At 39.6% G+C, this 14,522-nt stretch overlaps 1 protein-coding gene across 1 annotated transcript in view; it reads right to left on the reverse strand.

Annotated features, from left to right (window-relative positions):
• Syn1 (Syntrophin-like 1) overlaps positions 1 to 14,522 on the reverse strand; it is a 180,319-nt gene that overhangs the window by 22,938 nt on the left and 142,859 nt on the right. The window contains exons 2-3 of the mRNA XM_067136658.2: positions 13,411 to 13,625; positions 5,400 to 5,557 (exon numbers count right to left, since the gene is read on the reverse strand). Of these exons, the coding sequence (XP_066992759.1) occupies positions 5,400 to 5,557; positions 13,411 to 13,625 (373 nt within the window). The remainder of the gene's footprint in view (positions 1 to 5,399; positions 5,558 to 13,410; positions 13,626 to 14,522) is intronic.

Genomic DNA, 14,522 nt, shown 5'->3' on the forward strand with positions numbered 1-14,522 from the left:
GCTAGGTTGGTTAGATGTTTCCTGTATGATAGCGTTCTCATGTTTTGGAACAGTTATAATGCGCTGTACTGGTTGAACCACGAACGGCTGCTTCATGCGCTTTAACCAATCCACACCGCGACCGGTGTTACCGTGCTTGCACTCGACCTATTTTACAATCTGAGAAACGTAGTTAATCCCGTAGAGCACATTATACGGCGTGGATCTCCTTTGTGACGAGAAGTAAAGAAGTGATTCAGGAGGTGATGAGGAAGATAAGGCTCAGATGTATAGTCCAGTTCTCTACCGTTTATATACTACAACTGTGTGCTACTAAGACAGCAATTGCGCTTCCAGACCTCCATCTGACAACGCTAGAGCAACTGTCAGTCTTCAGTGACACTCATAACGCAATTTAAGCGTAAGTGTGAAGAGTGGGGGTGTACTGCAATCAGCGGGCAGCCTGTTGGTGAGTGCACCTCGTGTAATAGGGTCTACGCTGGACCGGGCGAGACACAAGGTCGAGCAGTGTGGCGTAGCTTCCGCAGCAGTCAATGCTGTGCACACATGTTTCTCTTGCTAGTGGCAACGCAGCACAATGCGTGTTCTCGTCTAACGTTGATAAATAATTAATAAACCGTAGTAGTGCACTGGGCCATACTTCTTGGCTCACTATTCTCCTTGCGATGCCCCAGTCACAAAACTGTTTTTTTTTTTTTTTTTGCCATAGAGGAGAGACTCATCATTTGTATGTTACTTGTTTTGTTACTTCGTTGTTCTTCACGGAGAATTAGTCGGAAGAGAAAACAAACAGCAGCAGCAGGAGGAGGGAACTGCTCTCCTCACACTACCTCTAAAACCTCAGGTGTATGCCAGTCTAGCAACACAATACGTGCGGTCGTGTTTTTCAAAGATGATTTTTGTTCTCGCATAAAAAAATAAAAGACGGACTTATTTGGAGCTAAGTCACGAGAAATGGAAGGAATGTAACAGAAGAAAACTGTAATGGATATTATTACTCGAACAGTTTGCAAGAATATCGTTCAACAAATGTTCAGGCGTTTCTCAAGTCCCTGATGGCGACAGTTAAAATCCTACGAAATGCAATTTTTAGGTTTACAAATATTAATTTGCGATAAAATCTGTAAACTTAGTAGCTGGGTAAACCACCCAGGAGAGATATTATCATTTTTTTAAATTATATCTTTTAAGACATCTTCAAACAATTTAACGAGAAGATTTTGAAATTTTTAAAAATTAGCGCTGTAAAATAAAGAATATAGTTTCAATCTTAGTAATGCCTGAAAACTGCTCATATTTATGTACTAAAATTGACGAAACTACCTTCTATATTTCCGGCGCTGATCCTCTGATCTAAATGGCAAAAACTCGTAGTATTACGAGATAGATTCGACTACCAGTGTTAAAAATAATAAAAATGGTTTCCCTGTCTAAACTTCAGATACATACTGGATGGCGATTTTCACGTTAACGTCCATTTTCCTTCTAATTATAGTCGAAATTCAGTATCGGGTTGCTCGAAACATTCTTAAGAGGTTTTGAGAGGAGTACGGTATACCAGAAAATTCTGCAAGAATCCCTATGGTTTGAAAACAACCTGCATGGTGTATTTGCTTGCATGTGTCAGCGAAATTCGGTAGAGGTTGGTAGAAAGAATGTGCTCTTTGCTATATAGTCGCACAAGGATAGCTGGCTCTTCAATTTCTAAGGCGAAAATTCTGTTCATATATTCCTTCAAAACGTCTCAGAAATTCCATTTCTTAAAGTCAACTGACGGAGAGCAACAAAGAACATGCTTTTGCGACTTAAATACAGTCCACAAATTATGAATCAAACAGGCACTATATTTAGTAACAGATTTTCTAGAAATTTTCACAACAGTTCTTTTTTAAATTCACAAAGAATATCATTACTGATGAAGCTTGGTTCAGTCTGTCTGATTACGTAAATTTGCAGAACACCGAGCTAGTTGGCATCATAGTCGTGTAGCTGAGGGATAGTGTGTTCGAAACCAATTATCAGTAACCCTGAAAATGTTTCTTCGTGGTTTTCCATTTCCACACAGCTTTATGGCGGGGTTGTTTCCTAATTCCTACTTTCTCAATCCTAGACTCTCCTAACCTAGCGTCACCGAAAACCTACCTGTATTAGTGCGCCGATAAACAGCTACGGTAGTAGAAAGAACATCACAGAACGAAAGGTACCAGAATAACGGAAACCTGAAAAATAGTTTTGAAATAATTCCTCACAGTGGAAGATTGGTGCTCTTCAAGAATTAGGGTAATTCCGGGAGAGTTGCCGCACTTTTTATGTCTTTTGTTATATCTCGGTATATTTACTTTAAAAATTGTTGCAAATTCATCGAGCATAATTTGAAAACATGTACATTTGATCAGGGATGAACAAAATATTGGCAATTGTATGTAAATGGGAGAAAGGAGTGAACAAATGAATTGTTGCATCTGCGGCGTCTCTCCCTGGATCCCGGTATAGATGCCGACTTTGCTCAGGAGAGATGCCGCGAGTAAAATAATTAATGACAAAATCAAATTTAAGCCAATTTCTTCAACTTTAATATAACCGAACACTAGAACGTACTACAAGACAATTATATCCACATAATATAATCATTCAATGGAAAAAATCTATCTGATAATTTACAACATTAAAATCATATTTTAATTTCGATTTACTATAAATGTGCATGTGCAATGGATTCTTCACTGTGTTATATAAAACCCCACGGCACTTAACACCCTTGAAATGGCTCTGGCCTGCACAGCGACCGCTGCTCAACCCGAAGGCCAACTATCAGGGAGAGACGCCGCACCCTCCTGTTTTCATACCTCAAGGCTATCATGGCCCAAAATTAGCTTACTCTCAACTACAGTTATGTTTCTGACGTCTACTGTACTAAAAACGTCTGATTTAAGCATATGAAGCCAACTTAATATACAATAAATTAACACACGCAAAAACTTTGTCAGGAGGAAACATGTACTCGCCTCATGATATCGGCTATAATTGGCGTAATATACGAGCAAATTTTCATCATGGGTTTGTAGACGGCTTAAGTTCTTGATGGATGCAGTACTTTTGTATCTGTCTCTAGGCATATGTCAGAGCAAAATGTAGCTTCTACATAACAAGAAGAGCATCCCTGATTGTTTGTCGGTATAGTTCTGATCCATGTACACTGTTAAACAAAAAAATGATCAGCAGAAGCGATTCAAGATTGTAGACAACACAAGGTAAAGAATATTTTCTTATAACGATCGATTATCCTCAAGCAAAACCGAATTGTAGAGGAGCCTATCAACGTTTGAGGGTAATTATACCATAATAATGGCCCAGTCAATTTAGCGTAAAGGTTCAGATCTGAACATTAAGCCCAATAACCAACCAACTCACATCTCTGTTAGGGCAACCATCAACTCTGTGCTGAATAATACGAGCTGTTGCTGCGCAATCACACACATCCAGTTTAGTAAGTATGCAATCACACCTGCTTTCATTAGTTCTCATGTGGCTGAAGAATCTCCACTGGCATATCAGATAATAGAAGAATAAGGATTTACGACGACGCTGATTAGTTTAATCACAGTAAAGCTGAATGCTCTCCGGTTCAGCTACAGAGCACCATACTGTACTTCTGGATTTTACTGCTGCAGTTCATTTCCTATAATATCAGACTGAATTTGCAGACTGGGACTCATGATGACAGTTCTATATACCATCGAAGTCTCAGTCTCAATTATCACTGTGACGCTATGGAACCTGCTAAGGTATGTATGGTGCTGAGTAATGGCATTTGGGGCACAAATGGTGTTACCCATAGGGAAGTCGTACTGGAACAGCACCTTCTAGCCCAATGCGGAAAGCAATGGCAAACTATCTCACTCCTCTTCATTCATGGTACGGCTTATTATAACGCTACCACTGGTTTGTGCAGATTTCTTGTAACTGCATAACCTTTGGTAGTGTTATTTGAGGATCCAACCAGCCTTCGGTCTGGAGGCTTAACAAACAAACAAACAAACAAACAAACAAACAAACAAACAAACAAACAAACAAACGGGCACAAGCACTGATGTAATGCTGGCATATCAAATATACCAAAGCTCATTGTTGTTGTAGAAGCTGGTGGTTAGTTCTTCTCTGTTGTTGTTGTTGCTGTTGTTGTGAAAAACAGGCCAGATGCTACATCCTCTCAGTTGCTGAAGTCCATCCAACACTTATTCATATTATTATTTTGAAACTTCTTAAACAGTATATCTTTTGCTGTCCTCCCTGATTGTGTTGTCCATCCTTCAACTTGCTTTAGAAGGGTGTGTGGGGCATGCAGGCGACGAAACCAACCCTTTGAAGATGATGCTTGATAATCTAGTGGTATTGTCATCTTTCAAAATACTGATGTTCGTTTGACGGTGTAAACAATTTACAACGACCGTGCTGTTCTGATAGCGGGTTAAACTAGACAGGGAGAAGAGGGTCATTTCGAGGAGTAAGGCACTTTCATAAAGGGAAAGAAGGAAACGAAGTCCGTTAAAACAGAGTTAAATATGCAGTAAGGTATCAATGTGCATACTATTCTTTTTGTAACAACTTTTACAGCATACGAAACTTACGTAGCGAAAAACATATGATCTGTTTATTTCGGAAATAAAAATTTTACGAGGGCTGTAAATAAAGTAGTGGCACCGTAGTCATGACACTTGCAGCAGATCGGGCATGCGCAAATAGGATATGGGAGTGGTCAGGTGGCGCAGCTGTCGATGAGTAGTGTGCATTTGATGGGCATCTATTTGGGAGTATTGTTGCTGTGCACTGAAGTGAAGAGAGTCGATTTCACCGCTTTAAAGAACGTTTTTAAAAGGTAATCATCGTCCGTGGTTTAAAATCGAGGTTGCCGTAACAAAAATGCATCAGAATATTATCGAGGATTAAGTGAAGCCTGTGGCGAGGACGGTTGTCATGTCGCACACAAAGTCAAGCTTTCATTGCAACAATGGCATTGGGAGGTCTTGGAACACCCTCCATAGTCACCAGACATGAGTCCATGTGACTTCGACCTGTTTCCGAAGTTGAACGATCCACTCCAAGGCCACCGATTTCCTGACATAGCATCTGTACTCCGCGCAGTAGGGCGCTTCGTAGCTGTCATCAACAGAGAACGCCTTGCCAACGGTCTCCAACGGCTTCCCGACTTATGGAGAAAGGTGATAGACTTTGCGGATGACAACATTAAATATTGCGTTCTATCAATATTGCCACTACTTTACTTATATACGTCGTACATCCACAAACGACTTTATTTTTAAACTTCAATATAGTCTTATACTGGATATAAGCTTCATGAAGTTAATCAAGACATGATATATTAACAATCATAACCTTACCTAGTAGAGAGCAACGGGCAAGTGTCTACCGGACATCCCCACGCCTCAGGGCTCCAAGGTGCAGACTCATACAAGCGAAGTTCACGATCCGTGACGGCTGCGAACACTGACTGCCATCGCTCTGGGTCTTCACTGCTCTCTGAGCTCATCCGGCCATTCTGCAATAAGAAACAAGAGGCAGTGTAAAAAAAAAAATCAGTGATTAGCACTCTACTAGGTTAAATGCGAGCTCGCTATATTACTGTAGGTTCATACGGGAAAATGAGACTCGTTTCGCTAATCAGTAATATTCACCTGAATTCAAGTGTGCGCGATATCTTGGCAGCGGGTCGATGATAATAATAATAATAATAATAATAATAATAATAATAATAATAATAATAATAATAATAATAATAATAATAATAATAATAACAGACGGAGAATTTTGGATCGAGTTGAGTCTAAAATGTCCCATGTCCTTTTAGCGAATATGTACTAAAACATAAGCAAGCACGTTTGTGGATTTCTTCTTCTTCTTGTAGTGCCTTCTACATTCCTGAAGGTTAGCCACAATCACAGCGAAGTATTTATGTATTTCTGTAACTAAAATAATATTTGTTTTACGCCGCACCGACACAGATAGCTCTTATGACGACGACGGGTCAGGAGAGGACTAGAATTCGGTAGGAAGCAACCATGACCCTAATGAATGCATAGCCCCAACATTTACCCGATGTGAAAATGAAAAACAATGGAAAACCATCTTCAAGGCACCGACCGTGGCGTTCAAACCCACCATCTCCAGAATTCAAGTTAAAAGCCCCCCCGGCCTGATCTGCTCAGCTAGAACCTCTAGTTTTACGTGGAATCCGAACCACAGGATCGTGATGTTTCTTTTCAAAAATCCTACTTGCGTTGCCCGGGATTCCAACCGGGATCGCGTAGCTGAGAAGCCATGCCATTGTTACTCGGCTATCACTACACATGTCGGACGTCCCTGGATCATTAGCGCAGTCAATGAGGAACCATTGCCTAGAGTAACGAGTTTCCTATGGATTTCATTTGGTGCACGGCAATTTGATCGCACACACTCACTTCCTCCTTACATCACGTCTGCAACACATGCGTACCTGTCATAATGCAACATTCCTGGTTTTCTGTTCCTTTGTTGCTTGCGTCGCTGCATCTTCACTTCAGCGTCCATGTCTACGGGAGAAATAAGTACTGCTGCCTGAAGGAGATGAATGGAGTATGATATCAATGTGCATAGTAATATTCTATTATTCTAACAACTTTTACAGCATATGGGACATCTATACTGAAAGACTTATGATAAGCCTAGCATACTTCGGTATCCATGAAGAATGGTTCATGAGTGAATGCCAAATGCAGTTTTGACAAATACAAGAGTTTGAAAACGATAACTCACCTGTCCCTGTGAACAACTAAATCAATACATAATGATTATTACTGTTTTAAGAGGACAGGCTTCGACGGTTCAGGCCTCATTAAATCAACGCCTGTACTTCGAATATACAGGGTGAAGCGAAATTCACGCATTCGGGCGTCTCAGCGCGACTCCTCACATGCCAGCAATAAAAATAAAGTCACTCACAAAAGTTCGTCCTGCGAGTATATCCGGGAGAAAAAGGTCGTTGAAGAGTGGCAATCTGGCAACACTGTAACCACATGTAGGGTAACTAACGCTGTGAGCAGGTGTTAGTCGTGCTGTACAGTTGGTGCAGTGGATAGAGTTTTGAGTTAGCATGCAGAAGGTCGAGGGTTCGATCCTGGGTTGAGGCGCGTTTTTATTTGCTAATTTCCATCGGACATTACATACTGTAACACAGTAAGACACCGTTTTTTAGGTCACATGTACCATACATTTACAAAATTTAGTAACCCTGAACACGTTGTAACGCATCTAGTAGATGAGGTGGTGCGAATAAATTCACGCCCACGACGTGGAAAGGGCGTCTTTCAAAGCTGGCCATTGAAAACGAATGTTCGTCCATTTGTAGGATGTTAGTATGTAAGTGAAAATTGTTTCTAGAGAATCCGCTGCAATCGCTGTTGAGTATTAAGGTGCCAGATACCATACCACCTGGACTACATTTGCGAAATAAAAAACATACGCCTCAACCCAGGATCGACCCCTCGAGCTCCTGCATGTTAACTCTATCCACTGCTCCAACTGTACCGCACGGTTAATAAGTGCTGACACAGGTAGTTACCCTACATGTGGTTACAGTGTTGCCAGATTGGCACTCTTCAACGACCTTTTTCTCCCGGATATACTCGCAGGACGAACTTTTGTGAGAGACATTTTTTTTATTGCTGGCATGTGAGGAGTCGCGCTGAGACGCCCGAGTGCGCGAATTTCGCTTCATCCTGTATACGTTACTCAAAGTATTCCAAAACATATGAAAAGGGCGTGTATTACTGTATACTATGGACTATATTTCATATAGTAGCTCTCCATACGTGCATGTGGGAGTTAGCGGTATTATCATTCAAAATGAGACTTATTCGGCGTCTATATAGTGACTTTCACAATAAATTACAGAACTGACATATAACAGAATGAAGCACAACAGCTGTTATGCCTATATTAATTAATATTATACCCCTCTATGATTATATATAATGCCTACCATACCACACTTACACTAATTAAACATGTTCTGCAGTACTACTGTCAACACATTGGTGCCCATGTGCCTTAAGTAAGGTACAGCCCAAGAATTTACCTAATGTGGAAATGGGAAACCACGGGAAACCATCTTCAGCGCTGCTGACAGTGGGATTCGAATCCACTATCTCCCGAATCTAAGCTCACAGCCGCGTAACCCTAACAGCACGGCCAACTCGGTCGGTCTAGTAATACTAAACAGCAAGTTGAAGGCGGAAGGAAATTCTAACCCGATGCGTGTTGTTTACGGTAAGACCATTCGGAGATGATCACTGTTTCAGCATGATCATGCTCCTTGGCATAAAGTAAGGTTTGTTCATGAGTCGTTTGTGGACAATGAGATTTCGGAAATGGACTGGCCAACACAGAGCCCTGACCTCAGTCCGATAGAACACCTCTGGGATGAACTAGAACGGCGACTTCACTCCAGACCTCAACGACCCACATCACAACTACGCTTGCTATAACGTCGCAACCCACCGTTGGCCATTATTACAACTCGGGGTAGACTTCCACCCACCCTTGTCCATTTTTATTACTGCGGTGGACTCATCCCCCATCCCGTATTAACTGTTCACTACTGGGCAATAATCCTTGGAACACTTTAAGGACAGTTTCGATTAGTTGTCCAAGTGCTTTTGACCAGGTAGCGTACTCGCAGAGTTTTCTCCTCCAAGAATTTATGATCATCCACACTTTAACTTGTTAATTAGCTTTAATAATACATTCATTCACAGAACTTTTCAAAAGATTCCCCTGGCACATACATGCCATGTCTTGGCCTGCTATAGACGATAGATGCACAGTTAGACTGCCTGAAGATATTCGAGTGCCAAGTGGTCAGTATAATGACATTTTCAGTCGTACTGACGGGTTATTACCAGATTCGCTGTCCCTCATATCAGAAAAATCCTCTGTTGATCTCATGAGCCACAGAAAGCCCTATTCCCAGCCCTCAATCTATGACTAAAATCCTTGGAAGAACCATTAATCGAACCTGGGGCCTCTAGGTAAGAGGCAGGCCCACAACCGCTACTCCAATCTATATATATATATATATATACTGTATATATAAAATAACTTGTCCTGACTGACTGACAGATTCATCATCGCCGAGCCAAAACTACTCGACATAATGAAATGAAATTTTGAGGATACATTTAGAGTACAATGTAGGTGCTCGTTAAGGGGGGATTTTTGGATATTCCGTCGCTGAGGGGGTGAAAAGGGGGTGAAATTATAAATGAGTGTATCAATATCTCAAAACTTTAAAAGTTTATAGATGTAAAACAATTGGTATTTAGAATCCCCTTTAAAAATAATGAAACACATTTTTTGTTTTTGGAAAATCCAATTAATGGGAGGGTGAAAAGGGGGGGGGGTTTACTTTTTAAAATGAGTGTATCTGTATCTCAAAACTTTAAAAGTTTACAGATGTAAAAAAATGGTATATAGAATCTCCTTTAAAAATAATGAAACACATATTTTTTTGCTTTTGGAAAAAAATTAATGGGGGGTAAAAGGGAGTGATTTTAAAAAATGAGTGTATCTATATCTCAAAACTTTCAAAGTTTACAGATGTAAAAAAGATTGGTATTTAGAATCCCCTTTAAAAATAAAGAAACATATATATTTTTGTTTTCGGAAAATCCCAATAGCAGGTGTGAAAAGGGGATTGAATGCCATAAATGAAGATACTTATATCTCAGAAACAGAAGATATTACAGACCTGAAAATTGGTATTTGGGATCTCCTTTGAAAATAAAAACACACTTTTTTTTTGTTTCTGGAAAATCCAGTTAATGGGGGTTAAACAGGAGTGACAAATTTGGGCGAATTTTTAGAAAGACTATATCCACAGTATATCTCAGAAACGTAAAATGTTACAGACGTAAAATTTGGTATTTGGAATCTCCTGTAAAATAAAAGAAACATAGGTGATATGTTTTTGGAAACTCCACTTAAGGGGAACTAAAAAGGGGATGAAATTTTAAAATGAACATTTCTACAGTATACCTCAAAAACTTAACATGTTACCGAAGTGAAAAATAGTATTTCTTATCTCTATTAAAATAAAGAAACGTGTATTTTTTGTTTTCTAAAAAACTATTTGGGTGGAGGGGTAAAAGTGACTGAAAATGGGGTTGAATTATTTTAATTAGGATAATGATATCTCAAAAGGTAAAGATGTTACAGACGTGAAATTTGGTATTTGGCATCCCCTTTAAAAATAAAGAAATACGTATTTTTTGTTTTCGGATATCCACCTAACGGGGGGGGGGGAAATTGAAAAATGTGTTGAATTATTTGTATGAGGATACTATTATCTCAAAAATGAATGATTTTGCAGACGTGAAAATTGGTATTTGTAAACTGCTTTAAAATTAAAGAAACACGTATTCTCGGAAAATCCAATGAAAAGGGGGGGGGGGGCTGAAAGAATTGAAAAATTAATGAATGAATTGTATGAGAACACTTACAACTAATAAGAACTAAAGTTGGTACAAATGTGAAAATTGGTATTTGGATCTCCTTTAAAAACAAAGAAAAAGGCGTATCATCTTGGGGGCGGGGGTGAAAAGGAGTTGAATTCCTTTATGAGGACAAATATCTCATAAACTGAAGGTGTGAGAGTCGTGATAATTGGTATTTAGAAGATCCTTTACTACTAAAGAAGCAAGTTTTTTTTTTTGCCGGAAAATTCACTTAAGGGGAGGGGGAGTGTGAAAGGAAGTGAAAAAAGTGAATTCCTTTTATGGGGATCCTTATATCTCAGAACTGAATGTAACAGACGTGAATATTGGTATTTGAAATCTCCTTTAAACATAAAGAAACACGCCTTTTTTTTGAGGGGGTAAATCAACGGCGGAGGGTGAAAAAGGAGTTGAGACCAATTGATTTTACTGTTCATAATGTACTTATTCTGATCATAAACTGAACATTTTTAATCTTCCCTGGGTTTGTTTTCAAGAGCCATCTTTTACTTTGGAGAACATAAAGTTACATTAAGGTAGATTCTACTGGCATATAAATAAAAATTTAAACACATTTGAAATAAACGATAGGAATGACATTGACCGTGCAATTGTTCACCTCTATAATAAGGTCAATAATGCAAAGAAGTATATCATTCGTGTCGCCAGAAATCTCGCCCACTTGCCTACGCGCGACGATGGTGCTGGTCACATTTTCAGCAATGACAATGGCAGCAGATGTAATTTACCGCCAAGTAGCGGTCTTGCATCTGGCTGTTGGGTCCAGAACATCAATAATAATAATAATAATAATAATAATAATAATAATAATAATAATAATAATAATTGTACCGGGAGGTACACCTCAACGCCGCGCATTCAAAATTAGCGCCTAAAGGAACTCCTCAATCAATCTAAAGTGAAACTAATAACACAACAAGTTGGAACTTTAATCAGAAGATGGCCACATACCTTTATTCTCTTTTGCTACCTCCGCAGTTTAATCCCGGGAAAGGTCCGAATCTTTAACTATGTAACCTACTTTTCTAAAATATAAATCATCTTTCGGCTAATGTAAAAAACTTCGTAAACCCTTTAATTGTAAATCGGGGATAGAGAGTGAATTACACTCTCGAGCTCCCCTTCATCTTGGTTTGAGGTGACTACGTTTTATAACTGTTTTTCATTCTGTAATGTGGTAAAGTAATTTCTATAGGAGTCACCTCAGTAGTTCGGGAATAGCCCCTGTTTCATCGGCCTAGATCCCTTTAGGTTTTTAAGTTTTCATTGTCTTGGAGCGCAGTGTATGCCACCATTCCTTTTGTGTTTGGGCCAGTTATCTTTTCCAATACGGCCCCGTAGGTTAGGTATTAAATACCCCTGTATAAAATCATTTTTCAAATTGTAAGTTGTGCCTTGAGAGGCCAGTGATTGTAAGTTGTTGTTGCCTTGAGTAGGCTTGAAAAACTGAGAGCCTGTTAGCTCTTTTTCAAAGTTTTTGTAAGATTAACGAGTGCCTCTAGAAGGCTAGAAATTGTATTTTGGGAGCAAGTGCTCTTGAATTAGGGGATTTCTGCCCCTCACTAAATAATACCTGTTCCTTTTGTAAAATTGTAGAACTAGGGACTTGAAGCCCAGAATTTGTAAAAATCACTAAATTTTGGATTTTCTTTGTCTTGCTTCAAGACTGTCATTGTACCTGATGTTTCATTGTTATGAAAAATTGTTAAGTTTGAAGTCCTAAAAGAAATACAACCTTTGTTAAAGTTTTAAATCATTTCTTGATATCGTAGTTAGATCCATTCAATCCCGCACCTTCTTTAACCTCTTACTGCTCCACGGGTATCCCCGTAATAATACTAATAATAATAATAAGAAGAAGAAGAAGAAGAAGAAGAAGAATATAACAATAATGTTCTGGACCGTCATTAAAATGTGCGGACCGCGGTAGAAACGGGTCCTGACCGGGTAATGACTACGACTGCAGTCCGGCCGCAGATTCAATACCGCCAAAGGCACCCAAGACGATACCACGCCGGATCTCCTCAAGGATTTGATCCATGTTAAAAATGCTTAATACCGGGCGAGTTAGCCGTGCGTGTAGAGGCGCGCGGCTGTGAGCTTGCATCCGGGAGACAGTAGGTTCGAATCCCACTATCGGCAGCCCTGAAGATGGTTTTCCGTGGTTTCCCATTTTCACACCAGGCAAATGCTGGGGCTGTACCTTAATTAAGGCCACGGCCGCTTCCTTCCAACTCCTAGGCCTTTCCTATCCCATCGTCGCCATAAGACCTATCTGTGTCGGTGCGACGTAAAGCCCCTAGCAAAAAAAAAAAAAAAAAATGCTTAGACTATAGGGAAAGGTGGCAAAGATTTAGGGACCCAACTGACCGGGTGGAATACCTGGACGTAGCCCGGGAAGTACGAAATCGATTGCTGGAAAGAAAGATTGAAAAATGGGAGGAAATTTACTGTAATCTCTCAGAAAATGAGTCAGATCACGAATTTTGGCGGATTCTCTCAGGAACGAATCAGATCGCGAATTTCGGCGGATTACATACAAAACGTTAAGCATTCAATTATAAATTTCATTATAATACCGTAGCGAAGCACGCGTCTTGCTAGCAATAAATAAATAAATAAATAAATAAATAAATAAATAAATAAATAAATAAATAAATAAATAAATAAAAAATAAAAAACAGAGCAAAGATGCGATAGACTGTTCACTTTTTCAGATCACTACACTCACTGTCAACCTTAACCGCGAAGGCAGTTCTCCCTCAGCAAAAGGTGAGTCTTCAGTAACATCTGTTCGTTAACTTTATTCATTGTTCAATGTATACAATAAAGTACAAATTACCTCTGAGGGCGGCCGTCTCGCCAGCCAGCCGATGTGCTGCAGATCGCCTACTAGAGGTCCTAGCGCACGACTCGCCTCCTGTAACGCCTGCCCGTTGAGAACGTTCAGCGCCGAATGGAGTGTGTTGAACCACGCTACAGCCTCTGTCGCATCCGTCGCTCGCAACACGCAGCTGTGTACTCCATCGGGTGAATGAAGCTCCAACGTCCTGTTATCTGAAAACAAATAAGAGGAAGAATGCAAAAGGAGGAAGTATTCAGCACTACTAGTTCTACGTAAGATCTTCAACTAAAGATAATTCAACAACAAAAGTGTTTAATCGAGAAATCCATTTCGCATTATATTGCATAATGTACTATCAGCTGGTTGGCCATTTATTAGGTATACTGGCTGAAATCTTAGCGTGCACTTCCCAGAACTTAATATATTAGCTGCAAAAGTAAATTATTAAGCCATTATTATGCTTGTTTGGTTCAACAAACTTCAGAGACTAGTCACAGTTCAAAATTAAAAAGACTCATTTGAGGAATCGACTCAGGGATATGCATCCTCCAGTAGGATTCCTAGACGTTTCACCCAATTCTCTTCACCTTTTAATTCATTCGCACCTGTCTGTTTCACCATTAGACGTTTCACTGAAAACTTTCGCCCAGAATTGCTTTCGCCCTTGCTAATTTCATCTATAGACGTTTCACCGAAAGTTTTTTTTTTTTTTTTCTCTGCATACATCCCGTCTGTGTTTCATTAAATTATTAACAACAAATTATTAAGCATGTATATTCTTTGATCATTTGGAATTATCTACTGTTTAGGTTTCTCTGCTATTGTTGTCCTGAGCGACCGGTAGTTGCATTCCATTGACAGAGTGAATAAATACCAGCAAGTTTAGTGCAAAACAATACCTTTCGCCTTGAGTTCGTACTGTCGAGTGATCTTTTCCAATCTTTTCGTAACTTTGTTCCCGCCGTTATATCTCTTTTATCTTCTTCCCTGCCTCAGCCTCAGCAATCATGCGTTGAGTCATCCTGTTCACTGATATTTCACGAATGAAATGGTAGGATATTTCTCGTTTACTTTACACCAGAATCTATTGTACCAGCCTTCGTTAAGTG

The sequence above is a fragment of the Anabrus simplex genome, chromosome 1, assembly GCF_040414725.1.
Source record: "Anabrus simplex isolate iqAnaSimp1 chromosome 1, ASM4041472v1, whole genome shotgun sequence".
In the NCBI taxonomy this organism is placed as follows: domain Eukaryota; kingdom Metazoa; phylum Arthropoda; class Insecta; order Orthoptera; family Tettigoniidae; genus Anabrus; species Anabrus simplex.